The sequence below is a fragment of the Apodemus sylvaticus genome, chromosome 8 (genome assembly GCF_947179515.1).
Source record: "Apodemus sylvaticus chromosome 8, mApoSyl1.1, whole genome shotgun sequence".
NCBI lineage: Eukaryota > Metazoa > Chordata > Mammalia > Rodentia > Muridae > Apodemus > Apodemus sylvaticus.
The window spans coordinates 5,922,112-5,944,616 of NC_067479.1; the positions used below are offsets into that span (position 1 = coordinate 5,922,112).

The following is a 22,505-nucleotide window of genomic DNA, read 5'->3' on the forward strand; positions in this document are numbered from 1 at the left end:
GTAACTGAGTAGTTTTTCACTTTCTCCAGCCCTAAAGTGTGACACATTTGTCCAGGCTGAAAATTAGAATACGAATACAGGCAGGTGTTGGTGGTACGTGTCTTTATACCCAGCACTCCGGAGTCCTAGACAGATGGATCTCTGAGTTCAAGGCCAGCCTGGTCTACCGAATGAATTCCAGGAGAACCAAGGGTTTACCGAGAAACGATGTCACAAACAACAACATACATACACACAACAACATACACTGACACACCAGAAGGTTGGACTCAGGTACCGATGGCCCAGTGCTCAGAAGCGAAAACTTTTGGGTGCTGCCCCAGCCTTTACCTTCACCACTCTTACTTTAGTGGATTTAAGTGAAAGCAAAGCTCGAAGTAAATGAATAGGGAGTTTGGAAGCAACCAACTTTCACAACTTAGTTGTTTATGCCAGACATCAAAGATCAAGCTGGGATAGTGGCTTAAGACTCCTCATCCTAACTCTCAAGGGAGCAGAAGCAGGATTTTTAAAAGAATGATTACAAAAAGAAAAAAAGAAATTGAAGAAAAGTGAGGAAATAGAACATTTCCAGTGAGAGAAGGACTTCCAAGAGGAAGTCACCAAAGCCCTTTGGTTTTGTCTCCTTAGGACCATGGCCTGAACTGGACAAAGGCAGTAGGTATGCATGCTAAGTTTCTGTCTGCGCACACCCATCTCCCATGGAAGGGTTTGCTCAAAATGAGGGGGGAAAGAAGGAAAAAAACAAGAGTTGCTGGGGTAGACTGCAGGCCTCAGGAGGACTGCCTGTTTTCAGGACTTGAGCCCAGACCCAAGGGTAACACTAACCGGAGCTGTGTCTTCTGAGGGAAAGGATGCTGTCCCCTCTGCCTCCGTCAGGCAGCACCGGCCGCCTTTAGCACTGACATCTGCTGTCATGGATCACCACAGTGGACATGGAGGCTCCTGACCTGGGAAAGTGCTATATAAATTTAAGCATTTTGTTTTTCCTTCAACATAAAAAAAAGTAACTAAAATTAATAAAACTGCATTAGATTCTAGAAACCACAGCACCATGTACTCATGTAACCAGGACACAAATGAATTGTGAGTGTTGAGATGAAGCCACTTGTTACGCTTTTATATTAAAAGCATATAGAGGAATAACCTACTTTTTAAGTCCAATTTTTCTAAGACATTTTCTAAGGCATAAGGAAGTGCTCCGCTCTTCCTGGTAAACTCACATAAAGAAATGCCCTTCGTCAGCTCAGTCCCTGATTCTGTGTGAGATAAAGGTAGAAATAGACTTCTAAGATGGACTTTCTTAAAGTTTTAAAGGATGAACATAAAGAAGCAAGAAAGTAATAGTTATGACCATAAATATTTTTATTAAATGTGAAAATACACGGGCATAAAAATATTGCCCATATTCATTGACATGTGTAAGCCCAAGTTGAAATAATTTTAGTTCCTTTTTTATTAAAACACTAAATTGAGATGGATTAAGTAAGGTTTGTCCCATTTAAAACAAATATAAACTTAAGAGTAATAATTTATCAAACATCTCTAATTTCTACCTCCCCTGTGCCCTGAATTTCTTTGCACAGGCATTTCAACCACAGACCGCGCAATAAAACGTGTTACTGTACACAAAGCCACTCGGTGGCTAACTTTACTCTTAAATCATTCAACAAATGAGATCATCTGTTTAAAAAAAAAAAAAAACCTCCCCTTTTACCATCATTCGAAATTACAGAGTAAATTCTGCCACTATAGAAAAGGAATGATACGATCTGGGAAAGGTGAGCGCGTAGAGATTAGCATCTCCTCTCCCTCCTTCACTCCAGCAAAGTCAAGCACAGTCAAGAAACCATCTCCACTCACCACTGACCGGGGAAGGCTCTGCAGGCAGGTTGCCCCCCCCCCCCCCCCCGCCCCCAGGCTTGCAGAGCCGCGGCTAACTGGTGCAGCTTGCCGGCCTCATGGTAATCCTCTCATACTCGTTTTGGGAATATATGTTTGCATTTGGTATTTCTGAAGTGGGACCTAAAGTCACAGTGACATGCTATTGCAACCCCACATTCTGGGATTACAGGCATGAGCCACCTGCTTACATTTAAAAAGAGAAATTGTAATTCCGATCATTATCAGAACTCCAATAACAAAATCTGCATACTGCTATTTAAAAAGACTTTTAACACTGACTACGGATGTTTTTAAATTAAGATGTTACATCCAATTCACATTAATAAACTATTGAGATGTTTTTCAGGTTTTCTTCTATTCATAGTAAGAAAGAGTAAAGTTTTAGAACTGAGAAATAAGAGGAGCGGCCCTATAGCAGAGGCTTTTCCGTCTTCCTGAGCGGCAGAGCACTGGACAGCACCCAATGACACTGCACTTAGGGTGCTGGGGGGGGAGGGAGGGAGGGAGGAAGGGAGGGAGGGAGGGAAGGAGCGTCTGCACGGGACAAAGCTCCAGCCAAGGTGAACTTCGATCACATCTTCTCAGAGTTACCACAAAGTCACGTGCAGTTCCTAAACACAGAAGTGGAATGTGGAAGTAGCTCTGCAAAAAAAGAGGGAAAGGCCGAGAACGCATTCTCAGGAATGTGGCTCCACAGCACGTGCCAGCAGATGTCAGGCAGGTGGCAGAACCACAGTTGACACTGGGCCTCATCTGGGACAAGCTGGACACTAAAGGCAGCTGACGGCACCCAGGCTGGAAGGACAGGACATCCTTATCTGACCTATCAGCACAAGAGAGCGACCTCGTCCCCTGCCACGGGATCTGCCTTTGGCACCAAAGTTTGCACTGACGAAGCCTAATGCTGTTACTTTGGGTTATTACAAGTGGGAGGGGAAAGGAAAAAAAGATCTCTCTGGGAAGCAAGAGAGAAGGCAGCCGGCTCGGGGCACGTGTCCATGCAGCCCTCCTCAACCCTGTCAGCACCCTCTAGCCTGCACGGTTCACATCGCTCTGAGGAGAGTGTAAGCACCGTGATGTCTCCTTTGCTCTGCTCGGTGAGCCCTGGGCTTTGCAAAGCAACTGTCAGTGACATCACAAAAGGAGTCAGTCTGACAGACAACTGCAACGTAAGGAGTTGACATAAGGTTACTAAGATTTGAAAAACACAAAAGTATTTTTTATTTTCCATTCAGTGTTTGACACTGGCTTGAACTGATTTAATATTTGGGCACGGAACTCACCATGTAAACCAAGCTGGCCCAAACTGAGGAATCCACCTGCTCTGCCTGTCTCTACTGCTAGGATAAGAGCTCCGAGTTTTCTTGCCTGTCTTGGATTTGAGACACTGAAGCGAAATGACAGCTGAACGGCTTGAAATGCATTTGTAGGTGTTTGGTAGGAAATAGGCTCCTAAGTAGAGGCAAAGGCTCTTAAATGGTTTGCCCGACTCAACTATGTAATTCCTGTTCTTTTCTCTATCTGCTCAGGATGACATGTCTATAGGTTAAGAAAATGATTTGTGCTTGGCTGCTACATTCATACTTCCTTCCCACAATTAACTAAAATGTTTAATTTTATAAAAGCAATATATTAGACCTTTATGCTTAAAATAGCTCACAGTGTTTTTAACAACAACAAAAAATTTCTAGAATAGAGGTGATAATTCTTACCAGAGTAATTCTTTTAAGTTTTCAATGCAGCATCAGTAGTTCCATAAATATTCAATATTCTTGATTTAGCAACAGATTTTTAGGGCAAAAATCATTCAGTATACAAATACTGACTAGTACATTTCTTAAAGACGTATCTGCTTTAAAGTAAGAGGGACAGGATGTCTCAGGAGGAAACGCCATCTATTAAGTGAGTGACAGAAGGTACACAGCCACGGTTGCGTGGATTTGCAAGATTCTCCTTTCTTCTCGGAGAATAACCAACCAGGGAGCATCCAGCCCTAAACCCCACAAACAGTGCAGTGGACACAGCTGGACTAAGCGCTTAAGAGGAGGAGATGCTGCTGCCTGGCCACTGCGCTGCCTGCTCGTGCTGACAGAGCAACTTTCCATTTCTCAACCAATTTTGTGACAGGAACTTTCTACCAAACAACTTGGAACTTCACTTACTTAAAAAGCATTTCAAACTGGCTTTCAACAGTATTGTCTAAAATACCACAGAGCCTCTTTCATATATTTTTACTTTGCTTAGTTTAACAATTAAATTCAAGTGAAATTGGTATTCTCCTATAGATATAAAATAACAACAAAAATACTTGCAGTCTACACCTGGACATGCGCCCTAGCACCTGCTGCTAAGTTTCCTGGAGCGAGATCGGTCCCTCCCCTCCCCTCCCCTCCCCTTCCCTCCTGCGGCAGAGCTGACAGCTGGGCTGGTACGGAACACACAAGGGAATGGACTGGCCGACCTCTAAGCACAACTGTTGTGAGAATCAGGCTCTCAGCTCTTCAGCCTCCTGTAAGAACACTGAGACACACCCATCAGGGATCACAGCTCCTCCTCATGTCAGTATGCAAGCCTGGATGGACTCTCTGCTCCAGGGTTGCGAATGTGCAGTCAATGCCTTGTGAACACCTCCACAGGATAAATACCTCAGGCCACTTCTCCCAGAAGTCATAAAATGAGTACAGGCTGCTTCGTCAGAAAAACAATTCCTTGCTTCACACCTCAACAGGCCCGTCAATCTTAAGTCTACAATAAGCACAGCATTTATCTTTAAAACAACTCTTTGGTCATGGACAAACTAAAAGATTTGTTCCGTTTTGTTTCCATTAGAATCCCAAACAAAATTTGTTTTTAATGTTAAAAATAATAATAAAGAAGAGGAGCAGTAAAATAGCTGGTTTAATTGAAGTGGAATTTAAATCTAAACGGTCCGCCCGAGCTGAAGGGGTTGAACCCTTGCCATGAGTTCCAACTTCTGTGGAAGGGGTTGCCGCCGCCTCCCTGTTGACTCTCTGCGTCAAGAGGGTCTTCTCCATCATCAAACTTCTTTCTCATCTCTAGAAAACAGCAAGTCAAGACCCAGATATTTATCTAAGGTATAGTACAAGGTTTTAATACTCAAATCCATAGTTTCTCATTCCCATCCTGAAGACAACAATTGCAAAGAGAACTCCCAAAGTCATGCTCGTCACAGAGTTACAGACAGCCTGTCATCACTCTCACCCCAAATGAAGTCCCTCAGGCAAGAACCTCATTGAGTCCCCTCCAGAGTATCTGAGGAGCGTCCTGGGGCCATTTGGCCCCACAGGTGAGGCACAACACTCCAGAAGGCTGCTTCCTCCCAAGGTGTAGCCTGTGACGGTCACCGAGGCACTCTGGAGGTTGGTGGGACAGACAGGACTCCCTTAGCACTTCCGAATCCTAAAGAACCTGACTGCTCCAGCCACTCACAGCATTACAATTTGCAATGCACTCTGCATTTAAGAAATAGAACAGTACCTACCATTTAATAACAAAGCCCCTACTGGATTACAACAAACTTGGGACAAAAGGCATTTCAATTCTGTAGTATAAATGGATGCACAGAAAAGATTTGCTCAAGAGGCAAAACTTGATTTCCTCATTGTTGAACCTTTCTAGCTCAAATTAAAGTGCCCATCCTCACACATAGGAAAGGCACAGAAAAACAGCATGAATGAGTTCCTCCTAGCCTGTCTCCTGCACATACATGTCACCCAGTAAGTCTGTTCCCGTGACTTGGAACAAGATTTCTGCTCGCATCCATGGGAGCACATGGGCCCAGCATGTTTGGGCCTCTCATCTTTGTAAGCCAGCCTGACATACTGGCTTCCTTGCCAGGCTCCTGAGACACTTGGGAATTTGGTACCAAGAATCATCCGTCACTGAGCTAGGACACTAAGAGGAGTCTGGAAGATGTGTGTGTTATGTTCAGGGTTGTTCTGTCATGACTGAAAAAAACAAATCTAAGAAGTGACAGGAGCTTGTTCAAGCAGGAAAAAAGTATTCCACATTCACTATTCTTTCCACTCCACCATTTACCCCAGAGTTCCCAACCTCAGGCAGGAAGACACTGGTGAAAGCACAGCCCTCACCAGCACCCGCCACCTCCAGCTCACACCTTGGCCCACTCCACACTACACCGGACCCTGCTTGGGATGGGAATAGGCAGGAAGAGTCGCTCCACTTCAAGAGCAGAGGTACCTGGGTCTGAGAGGACTTCTTTAGCAGCTGCTATGTCAATGAACTTTTTCTCTGCTTTTTTCTTTTCTTCTTCATTCTGGAAATTATCTGGATGCCACTGCAATGCTAATTTTCGGTATGCTTTAATGATTTCTTGTTTTTTGGCATTTCTGAAGGATAAGGGAAGTTATTCAGTAATTGTCAGGAAAAAAAAAAAACCTCCACATTCAATATTCTTCTTACTACACCATGAACAAGGATTCCCAAGCACATGTAGAAATGAAAGGGTCCAACTTCCTTTCATAAAACTCCGAGAGCTGTGCTAAGCTCCTGCCTGGGAAGGCTGCGGGAGAGCTCGCCTTGCACATGCCTCAGCCTGTGGTTCAGCACAGCACAGCAAAAGCACTGTAAGCTCTGTGTGTGCACAGCCTTGTTTTCCTAGAAGTTCCAAAGATGTGAGTCCAAGATCAAAGACTTAGCATACTGTTCTCGATAGTGAATTTTGTTTTTCCTCCCTTTGGGGGCCACAGGGATGGTTGGGAGCAAATACTGAGGACTGTATGCCAGGCCGGCCCACTACCTAAACTTTTTTTTTTTTTTTTTTTTTTTTTTTTTTATTATTCGATATAATTTATTTACATTTCAAATGATTTCCCCTTTTCTAGCCCCCCCACTCCCCGAAAGTCCCGCAAGCCCCCTTCTCTTCCCCTGTCCTCCCACCCACCCCTTCCCACTTCCCCGTTCTGGTTTTGCTGAATACTGTTTCACTGAGTCTTTCCAGAACCAGGGGCCACTCCTCCTTTCTTCTTGTACCTCATTTGATGTGTGGATTATGTTTTGGGTATTCCAGTTTTCTAGGTTAATATCCACTTATTAGTGAGTGCATACCATGATTCACCTTTTGAGTCTGGGTTACCTCACTTAGTATGATATTCTCTAGCTCCATCCATTTGCCTAAGAATTTCATGAATTCATTGTTTCTAATGGCTGAATAGTACTCCATTGTGTAGATATACCACATTTTTTGCATCCACTCTTCTGTTGAGGGATACCTGGGTTCTTTCCAGCATCTGGCAATTACAAATAGGGCTGCTATGAACATAGTAGAACATGTATCCTTATTACATGGTGGGGAGTCTTCTGGGTATATGCCCAGGAGTGGTATAGCAGGATCTTCTGGAAGTAAGGTGCCCAGTTTTCGGAGGAACCGCCAGACTGATTTCCAGAGTGGTTGTACCAATTTGCAACCCCACCAGCAGTGGAGGAGTGTTCCTCTTTCTCCACACCCTCTCCAACACCTGCTGTCTCCAACACCGCTGTCTCCACTGAGCTAACCCGGAGGCTTCCTGAGACACCTCACTAAGCATCTTAGAACATACTACAAGTCTTTACAGCTGTAACTTGCTGAGTCTCCACACTACCATAATTTAGGATTTTTCTGGGCATTAAAAATGCTTTCACACCAGGGACGGTAGTGCAAACCTTTAATCCCAGAAGCACATAGAGGACAGGCACGTGTACAGTACAACTTGAACTTTAGGCCCAGGGGAGGGCTTCCTTCTCACTCCAACCAAAATAAAGTGCTAGTGTACTTCTCAATTCTCCCCAAGAGTCAAGGATGGGAACTAGTGATGGCCGCCTTCACTCACCACCACCTCTATTAGTGCACTACTGGTCTTTATAAAAAATTGCCTGTAACATACTGAAGACAGTTCATGATGTTAAAGATTGTTAGAATAATATGATTGAGTAAATGAGTAAACAAAGAGAACCAGGAGCTGGATTAGCTTTAAAGCCGTTAATTAAATACAGCGTGCAAGCGTCAATCATTCACCTTTTCACTCCCAGGATTTTATAGTAATCGCGTTTCTGTGACTGCTTGAGTAACCGCTGGGCTTTCTCTAAGCCTTCCCGGATCTGCTGGTCATTCTCGTTGTGCTCCTGAGCAGTTTCATAGTCCTGAATGGCTGGCAAAATGTGTTAGGAAAATGCTGTCAGGGGAATCTGACTCGGTGCCTTTATGCATTCTACTGATGCCGGTCTAAGTCCTCATTGCCCAGCACTGCCGCTTCTAAGGCCTAAAGAGGGCCATTTTCATAATTTTGTTTAGACTCAACTCATAATTGAGGCAGGAGTTCTCGTTCCTGTTTGACAGAACTCACTGGTTGGTTTACTTGTCTACCCTCCCACGTTGTCTCCCCACACCTCCTTCAAAGTAGTTCAATATTATACAGAGCAATCTAACCACCACTGCGACTCAGATGCCCACTGCACAGCAGGGAGGACACTCTGTGACAGACTCAGACTCTTTCCTTAGACCGCAGACTCACTACGCCTGGGAGTTGGAAACCTAGGTGTGAGCAGATGGTGACTAGAAACCAGCTCACGGTGTCAGCCCCAGGGGCTGGGCTCTGATGAGGCCTAGTTGCAGAACTAAATTTACTTGTGTGACTTTAGAGAAGAAAACTATTCAGAATCTTAGACGTTTCCTCCAGAGCTCAGCTGGTCCTTTGCACTCAGTTTCTCCTCCGTGGCGCACGGCTCAGCCTGCGTACGGCCCAGTCCAGAATGTCCTCCTACCAAGTCTGCGGCTGGCCAGTCAGGGAAGCTTGACACACATTTTCTCAATAAACAAATTAAAGGATTTGAGACCAAATTCTATTATTTGTGGAAAAATAATGAAGAAAAAGAAATTTGTTTGGCTAACATTTATTTACCTTGGCCACAGTTAATTATATAAGGAGTGTAAGAAGGAACTTGAACAAATGATCAAATGACAAGCTTACAAACTGCAGCTACTTGTTCCACACTGACACCAACAGTGTCTACAGACACGCCCAGGGTAAGCAACTAACCCAGAGGCTAACCATACCCTGTGGTATTATATGGTGCTACTATTGTGATTCATCGTCAGGGAATTTTTTCCAACTTAGCTCATAAAGTACCACAAATATCAAGAGGTTTAAATTTACAACTAATACCCATAGCACTTCCTGCCCCAGCCCTGGAAGACAAACTCTCTGAAGGATATGAGAGAAAAGTATTTCAAGACACACAGATCTGCTAGTCATGCAAACTCGTAACTTAAAACATATTTACATTCTTTTCTTTTTTTTCCCTGAGACACAGTCTCTCTGTGTCCTACAATTTGCTCTGTAGACCAGGCTGGACTCACAGAGATCGGCCTGCTTCTGCTTTTTTAGAACTGGGATTAAACGCATGCACTACCAATGCCCGGCTCATATTTTCATTCTTAAATTTAAAAACTGTTACTCCATTTTAAATGGAGTTGTGGGGCAGTGCCCCACGTGGCACATGGGAGATCAGAGAACACCTGCGGCAGTGGCTCCCGAGCTAACAGTCGGCAGGCTTGCAGCACCACGCCCACTGAGCCACCTCACCATCCCCACTCGCCAGGTACTTATTAAGTTACAGTGTGCATATCTGTCTTACTATAAAAAGTGTAGAATTATTGGTTGTTTCCTGCGTGCACATGATTATGATTAAAAACAGGGACTGATTAGAACCTAAAATACTTTCTACAGCATACAATAGCTACGCATAATTTTCATTTTATTTCCTCAGATTCTACACCATAGGAGGTAATCTTTAAAACAGTAAACAATACATGGTTCAAGTCTACCTCCCATTCACATGCTCCTGCAGGCAGCCTGACAGCCAATGGACTATACAAATAAAAATTAAAATAGTATGAGGAGGGTGGTATGGTGGAGAGAATGAGAGATAATTCTGATTTAAACCCATGGGAAATCATCAAATAAATTTAAAAATCAGCAAAAGAATCCTAATTAAATGTTCATATAGTACTATTAAAAATGTGTTAAAAGACAATACATATGCTGTGCAGTGGTGGCACACACCTTTAATCCCAGCACTTGGGAGGCAGAGGCAGGCGGATTTCTGAGTTCGAGGCTACCCTGGTCTACAGAGTGAGTTCCAGGACAGCTAGGGCTATACAGAGAAACCCTGTCTTGAAAAAACAAACAAACAAAAAAGACAATACATGTAATGTGTTGTCTTTTGACTAACACATTACTGAGAGTGCTCCAGGACTGACTGCCATTCTGAGGCCCTCGTAACTTGTAGTAGGAAATTCCTAGCTCAGCTCACCCTTATGCTGCTAACGTTGGGAGGTCACAGAATCATCCTGTTAGACTAATGCACACTGTATGTATGTATGTATGTATATATGTATGTATGATACATACTTTCATATTCCACTGACCTGGTTTCAACAGAACTCCTTCCTCAGATGCTGTACCTATTATGATCCACTAAGACAGAATAATTACCAATTTTTCAAATTTTTAGCCATTTGCAGATAAATCTGTCCAAAATAAAATGTAACTGAGCATGTGCTGGCTTCATACAGTCTAACCTTTAGATGCCGCAATCAAGTTCCTTTGAAATTTACCTTCGTCATACATTTCCTCGATGAGATAGGCCTCTGCTCGGTCTTTCAGAGCATTGACATTGTCGGGTTCCATCTGTAAAACTTCAGAACAGATTCGAATGGCCTCAACCGGCTTCTCATCCTAAAAGCAAAAGTAAGAAGAGATGAGGCGGCCTGCGGTGCTCACGCCTCAGGGGCAGTGCCTCCTGCCATGCATGAGTCCCTGAGCTCAGTACTCAGTGCCACATAAATTAAAAACAAGCACTGTGGACCAGAGAGATGGGTCAGGAGTGTGTGCACGGAACAAACAAACACATTTTCAAGTCTATGTGGCCGCTGTCCCGTCTGGGAACACACCAGGCTTTACCTTAGAGAAGCAGTGACAGATCCTTTCTTTTGAGCGGACTGTGTACTCAGCAACGCTGGGCTCTGTTTTCATGACTGATTCATACTTGCTGGTTGCGTCTGTGTATCTATGAGATAAGCAGCCCGTGAGGAACAAGGAGATACTTCCAGAGCTGCAGCTACACCCTCTCCTCTCACTGTGTGCTGCTCAGTAAATGTGATGGAAGAGCACAAGACCTGCCTTCCAACAAAACCCGCTATGCTGAGTACAGAGACCAAGTCTCTGAAGCCTGCCTGGGGCAGATGACTCATCAGAGAAAGTCGCTGGTCACCAGACTGATGACCTGAGGTTAACGCCAAACTCACATGGTGGGAAGAGACCCAGACAGACTCTCCCTACACTCACAAGTAAATAGAATAACAACAGTTTAAAGCAGTGGCGAGGGCGTATAGGCAGTGTAAAGTTAAATGAAGAGACTCTGGGAACTCATTCTCCACACTGAGGAGAACCCAGCGGTAGAGCTGTGCTGGGCCGGCCATGCTCTGAGTGCTCGGTCACTGGCAAACGCTTGTTCATGACTCCCCAAAAACTATTAACAAAACAGACCACACACACACACACACACACACACACACACTGTGGACGGCAGGGAGCAGCACTGAAGAATAAACGCAGGACTTGGCCTCAAATTGCCGCTGAGCTGTCGCTCTGACCTAAGACGTCATGGGAAGAAAGCAGCATCAGTCAACGGGTGATCGTCAGTGAGTGCATGCCAGATAATAGAGTGGGCAGGAACACCATGGTAATATTCACCAACAAAGAGAAAAGGAGTATGAGTCCAAGAAGCTAGGTAATTACCCAGAGATTGTGCTAACAGAATACAGGCTCATCTCAAACATGTACATGGTTTCCGTTTCCATTTCTTTCAGACTTTTTAAAATGGTAAAACTATAGAAATAAAGGATATATTCACTGCTGCTAGAATCACCTAGGGACAGGAAAATAGTTGTGGCCATAAAAGGCAACCTAAGAGGGACTTTAGTAGTGATAGAAATAACCAACATCTTGATCCACGACATTAGTTTGCAAGGCACTGGGGCAGACAGAGTAAAGCGTTCTCATGACAGCTACGGAGGCATTATGGGGGTGGGGCGGGGTGGGGATAAGGGGAGGTCAGAGTCTACCTTGTACTAAGCAGCAGTGTGTGCAAAGTCTGCTCTTCAACAGTCCTGGCCCAGTCCATCAACCCCTACACCCCAGAGTTGGCATAGACACACACAAGCCATTGCTTCAAGTGGCTCCCTTGAAGAGGTCAACTTAAGCATCAGCAGCTCTCTGAGAGTTTCTCTCTGACTCCTGGCCTTCTCTGCTGTCCCACTGAGCTCACTCTCCCACCTCGCCATCAGCTCTGTACACCAGCACGGAGCTCCACGCGGCTCCCACAGAAACCTGTTAAGGCTAAACACTGCAGTCACACCCTGCGCTCTCAGTGTGTATAGTTCAGTGCCGAAGGTACAAAAGACGACAACCTGAAATAGCAGTGAAGATGCTCTGCAGTCCCCATGGCTTAGGGCTTGGCTTCGACAGCGTGGGTATGGTCCTGGCGGTGTCGCAAAGCTCAGTGCTATCTGGATCCCAACCACAGACAAGGAAAGGCTCCTACCTGCCGTCTCTGATCAGCTCTTCAGCTGACTCAATCAGCTTGTTAAGTTTCTTCACTTGCTTATAGTGTGCAAAACACCGCTTGTGATCCTGGTCAAGTTTCAGACATTCACGAACTTCACTGCTCATGTAATTTTAAAAAACAGAAACATCCCAAGTCAAGATAATTATTGAATACTTCTTCTAAGTAGAGAAATCATCATTAATATATTTTTCTTTGGAACAATGAAAACATGCTGACTTCATCATTTGCTATGCACATTGTTTCATAGTCACAGTTTAGCTTGAGTAAATAAAACAGCATTCTCATATTAGTAAGACTATTTCAGGAAGATAAACGATAGGATGTATATTATATATATATACACACACACACACACACACACACACACACAATACCTTAGAGATAACAAGTTATTTGAGTGGATATAGGTATTTTTAAAAGCCTTACTATTTCTATTAACATGATATGCACACTGTAGGAAGACTTGCTATGCTGTGCAGGAGCTGACCTGAGGGACAGTGCATGGTCTCCTAGCTGGTAGTAGAGTGTGCTGATTTTGTAAAATGCCTCTGTGTTGTCATTCTTGAGCTTTGAAGCGGCCTTCAAGTCGCTGATGGCTTTCCTGGGCTCTCCTTCCTTCATGAAGCACTCTGCCCGCAGCTCACGCAAGTCTGCATCCCAAACACAAACCTTGAGAAACAAAAGAACTAGACTTTAAGACACATAGTTATGCATTGATTCTTGCACCCTACATATTCATGTGCACACTGATAGACCTAAAAACCCTCAGCCAGTGTGATAAGGTCACTATTTTATAAGTGGTGTTGAGAACCCTGACACACTCAGTGAGTCAGATAGAATGTGACCGTCTCTTGAGTGTGCTTTACAGGAAGAGGAGATACACACACCACAAAAGGCCCTTTTCTGTCTTCCTCTCTTCCTCAGATTACAGAGTTTTACAACTGAATTTTAGAAAACAGCATTTGCACATTGAGTTCCATCCAGGTTTAATGCACAATGAAACCTTTCCGAGAGAGAGAGAGAGAGAGAGAGAGAGAGAGAGAGAGAGCGAGAGAGAGAGAGAGAGAGAGAGAGCACAGAATTCACTATTAGATTATTCCTACTCAAACATTTGAAAAGAATCAATATTCAACAAATTAAATTAATTGCTATAATTGAGAAAATCTAAGTTCTTTTTTTGTAATTCTTTGTTTGTCTCCTCTGTTGAGACAGCATGCCATGTATGTAAGCTGCCCTGCGATACCCACTGACCACCAGACCCAGTTAATCCAGTCCAGGTGTCACATCAGGGCACTGTGAATGCTGGGCAAAAGCCCAACTAACTGAGCTATACCCTCAGCCACAATCCTAGGTTCTCAATTAGCAAAATACTTACCCTGCCTTGATTACTAAATTTTTTTAAGATGTTCCTTCCTTTTTTCCTTCCTTCTTTCCTTCCTTTCCTTCCTTCTTCCCTCCCTCCCTCCTTCCTTCCTTCCTTGAGAAAGGACCCAAGGAGCTGAAGGAGCTTACAGCCCCATAGGAGGAACAACAGTATGAGCCACCCAGATCCCCCAGAGCTCCCAGGGACTAAACCACCAACCAAAGAGTACACATGGAGGGACCCATGGCTCCAGCTGCATATGTAGCAGAGGATGGCCTTGTTGGACATCAGGGAGGAGAGGCCCTTGGTCCTGAGAAGGCTCATTGTCCCACTGTAGGAGAATACCAGGGCGGGGAAGTGGGAGGGGGATTGGTGAACAGGGGGAGCAGGGATGGATTAGGGAATTTTCGGAGGGGAAACCAGGAAAGGGGATACCATTTGAAATAAAAATAAAATAATAAAGAAAACAATAATGATAGATTAAAAAGTTGTAAGTTGAGTATCATATTGATAACAAAAAAAGAAAAAAGAAAGAAAAAGGGGCTGGAGAGATGGCTCAGCAGTTAAGAACACTGACTGATCTTCCAGAGGTCCTGAGTTTAATTCTCAGCAACCACATGGTGGCTCACAACTCTCCGTAATGAGATCTGATGCCCTCTTCTGGTGTGTCTGAAGATAGCTACACTATATGCATATACATAAAAAATTAAATAAATCTTAAAAAAAAAAAAAACAGAATTTGTCTATGTCATATCACATGATTTCTTCTATAAATTACCGAATAAGAGCCAGCCAGGTGTGTTAGTATATGAAGATGCTTACATACATGTCTGGGGCAAATACAATTCCCAGGACCCACACAGAGACAGAAGGATGAACGTGACACCACAGAATCCATCCTTGGCCTCTCCAAGGACATCATAGTACATACAACTACACATATACATCACACACACATACAAAACTAACTTTTTAATTATCAAGTGAGTCCATATATCGCATGTTTACTACCAATATTACATTGAAGAGCAGTGAAAATGGTAATTATATTGATTATTTTCAGTTAGGCTTTTTTCTGAAATCCTTCTGAGGCTAGGAAATCCTACACTTCCTGCTCCCTACTGAACCCTCTCTGCTGCAGCGTTCTTCTCTCTGCCTTCTCTCTTACAAGGCTCTCATTATGAAAGTATTCCTCTTTGTTTCCGAACACCATCTTTCCTTTCTCTTTAAGTAAAGGGTCTTTTACCCATTACCTAGCATAGTATTCTCCTGAATAAATGAATGGAGTGAATGAATGAATGAATGAATGAATGTGGTACAGCAACCAGTGGGTAAAACACGTAATTCTCAACCTAGCATGGTAGTGCACCCTTTAAGCCCAGCACTTGGGAGGCAGAGGCAGGCAGATCCTTGTGAGTTTGAGGCCAGCCTGGTCTACATAGAGAGTTTTGAGTTACCTGAAATAGAAAGACACTGTCACGAAAAACAACAACAAAAATGTAATTCTCATTTTACAGCATACCAATATTTACTAAAAAAATTTAGTTCCAAATTTATATGACCAATTTTTAAGAGCTAAAATCCCAAAGGCCATTCTGTATCCCATCTTGGTTTTGGTAGTGTATGAACGTGTCACAGTGTCTAACACAGTCAGAGTGGTCGTCAGCTGCAGCACCTAAGAAACTTACCTCTAAAATCTTATCAAGGAAGGTTATAGCCGCAGTGTAGTCGGCACTGTCAAAGGCAGTGAGCGCCTGGGAGCGCAGGCGCTGCATCTCGTCGGCCTTCACGAGCTGAGCCTCGGCCTCCTTCTCTTCACTCTCGCTTGGATTAGATTTGAGCTACAGCCAAACAGCAAAATAAAAGCTTTAATCTCATAAATCCAATACCTGTAGCACACAAAGACCTCACCATTCCAGATACCATGGCAGAGTGCCCGAAAGAGCCGACCAGGCCGTGCCCGTGAGCGGAGCGATACGCAGGGTTGCTAGCATTGGGTTGCTCGCTCTACACCAGTAGGCAGCACACACGGGAGTGACACAGATGCACATTTTGCCATTTCTCACTGACAAAGTTATATTTTCACACAGCTTTTATAACTAGTTGACTTTAACATTATTTCCATATGTATGTTGTGTGGTGGAGCCTGTATGTCACAGTACAAGTGCAGACAGCAGAAGGCCACATGTGGGCTCCAGGGATTGGTTAGGCTTGACAGCATGTAACATTACCCACTGAGCCATCTTGCCAGCCCTTGTATAATTGCTTTTCAATAAAGTCTAAATAAAGGAACAAGTTAGTTACCTAAATCCTGAATTAATACCTTTTCTGCATTCTCTGTGCACGTCCTTAACAATGGAAAGAAGGTCACATGTATCAGGGCATGGCGAGGACTCCCAAGTGTAAGAACCGACAAGCACTACCAAAAGGACAGGTTCCTTATCAGTGCTGGGGCCTGAACCCAGGACCTCATGTGGCTACGCACTTCCCTTACAACTGAATCATACTCCTAATACTTTTGTGACAGTTCACAAGGAGGGGAGCTGTAGCTCAGTGACAGAATTCTTACAGAACACTATACACAACTAAAATCACAATGAGGTGAAAATTCGTTTCCCCTGGGATTACATATCAGCCTACTTTAAAATGTGGACATTCTCTACTAAAGTTAGTTACAGCTATTGAAGTACCTAAATTTGATCCATTTGAGGTAAAAATAAAATTATATTTTAATAGAGTGCTATGTATATTTGCATAATCTGAGTTTTTTAGGTTATACAGACACAAAATAAAAAGGCAAATGAAATAAATATTGGGGAGAAGTTATAAACAATATTACCAATTACCAATTATTGATATAACTTTATCTGATAATATTGGTAATCCCACTACAGCGCTTAGGACCTAGAATGTTCCCCTGAAGGTAGGTGTGTGTGCATGTGCGCGTGCGTGCGTGTGCATGCCTGTGCGTGGAGTGGGGGTCTCCTCAAGCATTATGGCCTGCAGCAAAACAACTATAGCCTGACTTACCTGGTGCTGGTTCAAATTTCTGGAGTCTGGACCAAGTCAGTTTATTTTAGACATATTTAAATACTGTATGATTTTGGAAAAAAGTTTCTTAGTAACAATTATCCCAATCCCGTGTCAGGCATGACTACACTGAAACTCTTACAAAGTACACTTGACCTCTACCATAAAAATGGGTTCTGTAGTTGAAGAGCCTAGGACCTGGTGTGGTCTCTGACTGAGATGGGCACAGAGGCTGCAGGCTGTACAGGCTTAGTGACAGCTCCCTAGGGACGGGTCGTACTGACGGAGAAGAAAGCCAATGATAAAGTCTAGGCAGAAAGACTCTCAACAAACATTCTGGGTGATCTGAGTGAGGCCTCGCTCTACAGAGATCAAAGGTCACAACACCTACTTCCAGACTCCTACATGGAAGACAGGTATTCACATCCTCCATTAAGAAAGCCCTGCACGATTAACTCTCTCCATGTCTCCATCACTCATGCATCTGTGCGCCCCGCATCCCTCTACACAAAGGCCCATCTGTCAAGAGGCTTCTCGTCAACCCTCCACCTAATGCTGTTGTGAAGTACTGGAAATCTTAAGAGGAAAGGGCCTGGTAGATATTTTAGGTATTGGAGGCCAATTTCAAGCCTGTTTCCTGACCCTGAGGTAGACAGGCTTCCCCTATCCATGACAGATTGCCTCAGAACAGAGGTAAGACTAAGGGACCAAATAATCATGAACTGAAACTTCTCACAGTATGAGCCATAATCAGCCACTTCTTCTCAGCTATCCCATGTACTGTCCTCTGTTACAGTCAAAGCAAGAAAACCCAGCTAGCAGTGAAGGCGGGATGTCTTGTGTGCACAGAAAAGGAAAATGACTGGCAGATGGTTACCTGGTGTAGCAATTTTGGGAAACAGTTAAAAATACAACAACTAAATGACCTAGTAATCTTCTTCCTACAGAGTAAGGACAGGAGATCGTCACTTTGTAAAGTTATCTGCCTGGAATGTCCAGTGCAGTACTATAGTAACAGCCAAGATACAGAAACAACTTGGGTATCCATGATAGCTTACCCTGGGGATCCCCCAGTGTTACATTCCTTATCATTTATGTAGATCTGAGTTCCTTCCAGCCAGGGACTGAGGTATTGCTGTGACAGGCCTGACCATGTTTTTGTTTGGAGGAATATGGACTTTGGAACTGTGGATTAGAAAATCAGTTGAACAATTTAAGTGGGGCTTAATAGGCCATCCCTAGTAGGAACATGAAAGACAGTGCTGCTTGATTTGAACTGTGGATTTGAACTGTTGGGCCTGGCCTAAGAGATCTCACAGGATATTTTTAGTTTATAGCCTAGAGATTATTTGTGTGATATTTCAGTGAAGAACAAGACTGCTTTCTGCCCTAGTCTGAAGTGTCTGAGGCTAAAGTGAAGAAATTTAGATTAATTGCATTGAAGAAGGGAATCTCTCAAAACAGCCTAGCATATCCTCTATCCTGTGATTCACTCTTATGAAGAGTGTTTGATCAAGTGTAGCAAGCTTAGGAAAAATACAAAACGTACTGTTCAGTATTAAAGGCACACCACAGAGTAGAGTGTAGCTAAATCCTGTGTTCCAGGAGACAGATTAGTGGGGTGGTGACTTTGTGGCAGGATCCCACCCAGCTAAACTTACTGTTTATGTGTTTGCAGTTGAACAATGGATGGTTATACAGTGTTAGGCATTATTAGGACCTGGTTATTGTTTTCATTTGGAAATAAGGAGATATAACTGTGTATCAAATTGACTAGGGACGCATTGTGATGGCTATTATCTACATATATTCTGCTATTAATAGTTTATTAAGAATTAAGAGTTTATAAGATTTATACTAGACTTTAAAATTAAATTGCAATTGACAGTTACCAAATTATCTAATTTTTACCACAATCAAAATTCAGGTTTTCCTTATACATGGTTGTAAGAGTGCAGATTAATACAGACACTGTGGAAAATAGTATGGAGGTCTTCCAAAGGTTAAAAAGTAGACTTAACATGTGACTGGCAATATACTTCCTGAGTATGTATCTGAAGGACAATAAATCAACATGCAGAGATAGTACATCCCCATGTCTTCTGACACCACTCACAAAGGCCACGGTACAGTCAGCACTGACGCTCATCACACATGAACAGACTAAAGACTACACAGAATGCACACACAGTGACATTCTTCAGTCACAAGAACGAAGCCATGTTATGTACAGAGAACTGGAGCTAGAGATTACGGGTAAAGTAGGCAGCTGGTCAGCAGGCTCTGAGGTCAGCCCTTCTCACCCCCCAGCACTGAGACTCTAGGTGCTCAATGTCAAATCACAGCCAGCTTGTTACAGGGGCACTAGGTCCTCATACTTAGACAGCAAGTGTGTGTGTGTGTGTGTGTGTGTGTGTGTGTGTGTGATCCTCTCAGTCCCAATATTTCATTCCTTAAGTAAAAACAAACCAGCACATATCTCATTACTATACAATCTGCTTTTCTTGTGAATAAATGGTAGAAGTATATGGACCCCAAAGAATTCTTTGAAAGCAAGTCCCCTCTGTCCCCATCAGTAAATGTTTGTTTCTATGCCTGTGTTATACCCATATACCCAGGATTACGTAACAAACTATTGAGTGGAAGAGTCACATGTGTGAAGTGTTCAAGAAGCCCCGACCAGGAGCCATGAAGCACGTTTAAGCTGACATGACTAGATCCCAGTGCAGGCTAAGCCAAAGCAAGTGAGCCTGTAACTGACTGAGTCGTCACATACATCAATTGGATGCACTCTATCTTCCAACTGTTAATAGGATTCTTTGATGCCAGCCAGTAAATATTAATTTGGGAACTATGACTCCTATACACATAAGGGTTTTTTAGCTATAAAATTACTATTTAAATACCTTATTACAAAGGAAAAAAATTGTCAGAAGCCATCTAGAAAAGGCTATGGCAAGCAGGTGAGTTTCCTGGAGATGGCCCAATATTCTGCATGGCTGCAATGCATGCACTCTGGAGAGGCACAGCCCAGACATTTCATCCCAGGACTGCTTCTCGCTATTGCTATGCCTTTCCTGACTCTATTACATAACCTAAGGATTCCTGGGCATCAGCCCACCCTATTGGGCAAATTTCCTACAGATAAACACAAAGATGAGTTTTTATAAATTAATGCTGTTTAGATGAATTAATGACTTTATAGAATTCCTGATTTGATTCAAATAATTTTAGGAAATAAGTTTAAGGAAATGTTTTTAGTTGTTTTATCAGAGAGATGTAATAGTTATAATCAAGAACAGAATGTGCCTCCTCATAGAACAGTAAGCAAAAGCAACATAATAAGGACACAATGAGCTTTCATAATTGCACTAAGAAGAGAAACAGGCACAGGCATACAAACAAATTTGTGATCAAGGAAGCACATTCATTCTGGGTCAGGTCCAAGGGTGAGGCCACAGGGTGCACTGTGATAAAGCAAGGCCAGGGAAACTGTGGCTCTGAACTCATAATGAGCTTACAGAAGGAAACACTGCTTTAACCTTACTACTGACATCCCTTTTCTGTGACATTTCATCTGTGAGGTAATTTTATAAAGAACTTTTGTCTAAGAAAGTATAAAAAGGCCAAGAGAAGAAATAAAGTGGGGCTTTGGGGCTCTGCTACATCCACCAAATGTGCCTATGTCTGTCTAGATGTATGTGTATACATAAGTATGTAGATATAGATGTAAGTATATACGTATGCATTTGCACTTGTGAAACTGATGACACTGGTGGTCGGGCCTGGCCAGAGAGTGAATAAGAGTGTGTGTGTGTGTGTGTGTGTGTGTGTGTGTGTATGGTGTATGTATGGAACTGTGTGTGTGTGTGTGTGTGTGTGTGTGTGCGCGTGTGTGCATGTGTGGTGTATGGTGTGTGTGTGTGTGTGTGTGTGTGGTGTATGGTGTGTGTGTGTGGTGTATGGTGTATGTATGGAACTGTGTGTGTGTGTGTGTGTGTGTGTGGTGGATGTGTGGTACTGTGTGATATATGGTGTGTGTGTGTGTCTGTGTGTGTGTGTGTGTGGTATATGGTGTATGTATGGAACTCTGTGTGTGTGTGTGTGTGTGTGTGTGTGTGTGTGTGTGTGTGGTGTATGGTGTATGTATGGAACTCTGTGTGTGTGTGTGTGGTGTATGGTGTATGTATGGAACTCTGTGTATGTGTGGTACTGTGTGTGGTGTGTGTGTGTATGGTGTATGTGTCGTACTATGTGTGTGTGTGCGTGCGTGCATGTGTGGTGTATGGTGTGTGTGTGGGGGGGTGTATGGTGTATGTATGGAACTCTGTGTGTGTGTGTGTGTGTATGCACGCGCGCATGTACGCACGCACACACACACACACACACACACGCACGGGGCTGACCTTCTCTGTGAGATTGCTGAAAGTCATCAGCGTTTGACCCAGGATAGTGAGAGTTAAACTGCCAGCAGCTATCAGTTTCTGGGCTCCAAAACAGTAACAGAGAGTTCCAAAGCCAGAGGTCTTGGAGCCAGGTAACTTACCACTCTCTTGAAGTCATCTTCTGCTTCATCAAGTTTTCCTTGTTTGAGTAGTAAGTGACCTCTCTGTAATCTTGCCTAGGAGGAAAGAGAGCAGCTGTCCTGAGTACTGTGGATTTCTAAACTTTCTTTAAAAATAAAGAATAAATAATGTAATCAAGTTAACAATATTTCTTTTTCCACTGTTTGTTTGCCTTATTACTGAGACAAATTCCTATAGCTCTAGAATGTGCATATGCTTACTGAAGTGTGTCTTCCTTAGAGGGTGCTTTGCTCAGCACAAAGGCTCTGTGTGGGAGCTCTTCTGTCCGCCGTCTAAGACATGGATCTCTTTTCACAGTGATGATCATGTACTGGAACTACATGGTGGCAACAACAACTATGTTCTGAGAGTCACCAACTCTTCAAAATGTGAAGTTAATGGTACATCCATTATACACACTTTTTATAGATAAGCTGGGTATCAATATCAAGCACAGGACCCATAAAGAAGATACAAGGGTTCTACCTGCAAGATCTATTCCAGGCCCAGTATCTTACTGTTAAAGGATACTTTCTGACATCATGCTAAATATTTTCCACAGAAAGTTGCCATGAGGCTCTCAAAGCTCCAGAAACAGGTTTGCTGTTCACTGAGCCTTCAACCTTTCACGTAAGTATTCACTATAGCCAGAATGCGTGTCTCTTCCCCTTCGTGTCTGACATTCCTCTTCTTCTAATACACGTTATCCTAGCCCTGCCACATATTATCTACTCTCTGACGACTCACTTCTTCTAAAAAAAAAAAAGAAAAAGAAAAAGAAAAGAACAGAAACCATAGATTGAAAGTTAGGTTTATGTATTACTTTTACAGGACATACAATTCCCCTAATCCTCTATCAAATACATCAACACACACATAAACAACCATTACAGCCATTTCAGCTAGCTAACGACTAATCATAATGCTAAGAAAATGGATTACTTAACCTTTGTAAAAGGTTATACTAAGCTGTGTCAAGTAATAACGTCAACAAA

General features: G+C 43.2%; 1 protein-coding gene across 1 annotated transcript in view; it reads right to left on the minus strand.

Annotated features, from left to right (window-relative positions):
- Nucleotides 1-4,784: 4,784 nt before the first annotated feature.
- Dnajc3 (DnaJ heat shock protein family (Hsp40) member C3) overlaps nucleotides 4,785-22,505 on the minus strand; it is a 38,071-nt gene continuing 20,350 nt past the window's right edge. Inside the window, exons 4-12 of the mRNA XM_052190643.1 lie at nucleotides 21,492-21,566; nucleotides 15,604-15,756; nucleotides 13,040-13,221; nucleotides 12,529-12,648; nucleotides 10,887-10,992; nucleotides 10,541-10,661; nucleotides 7,940-8,072; nucleotides 6,127-6,275; nucleotides 4,785-4,961 (exon numbers count right to left, since the gene is read on the minus strand). Coding sequence (XP_052046603.1) covers nucleotides 4,804-4,961; nucleotides 6,127-6,275; nucleotides 7,940-8,072; nucleotides 10,541-10,661; nucleotides 10,887-10,992; nucleotides 12,529-12,648; nucleotides 13,040-13,221; nucleotides 15,604-15,756; nucleotides 21,492-21,566 — 1,197 coding nt within the window. The 3' untranslated portion in view covers nucleotides 4,785-4,803. The remainder of the gene's footprint in view (nucleotides 4,962-6,126; nucleotides 6,276-7,939; nucleotides 8,073-10,540; nucleotides 10,662-10,886; nucleotides 10,993-12,528; nucleotides 12,649-13,039; nucleotides 13,222-15,603; nucleotides 15,757-21,491; nucleotides 21,567-22,505) is intronic.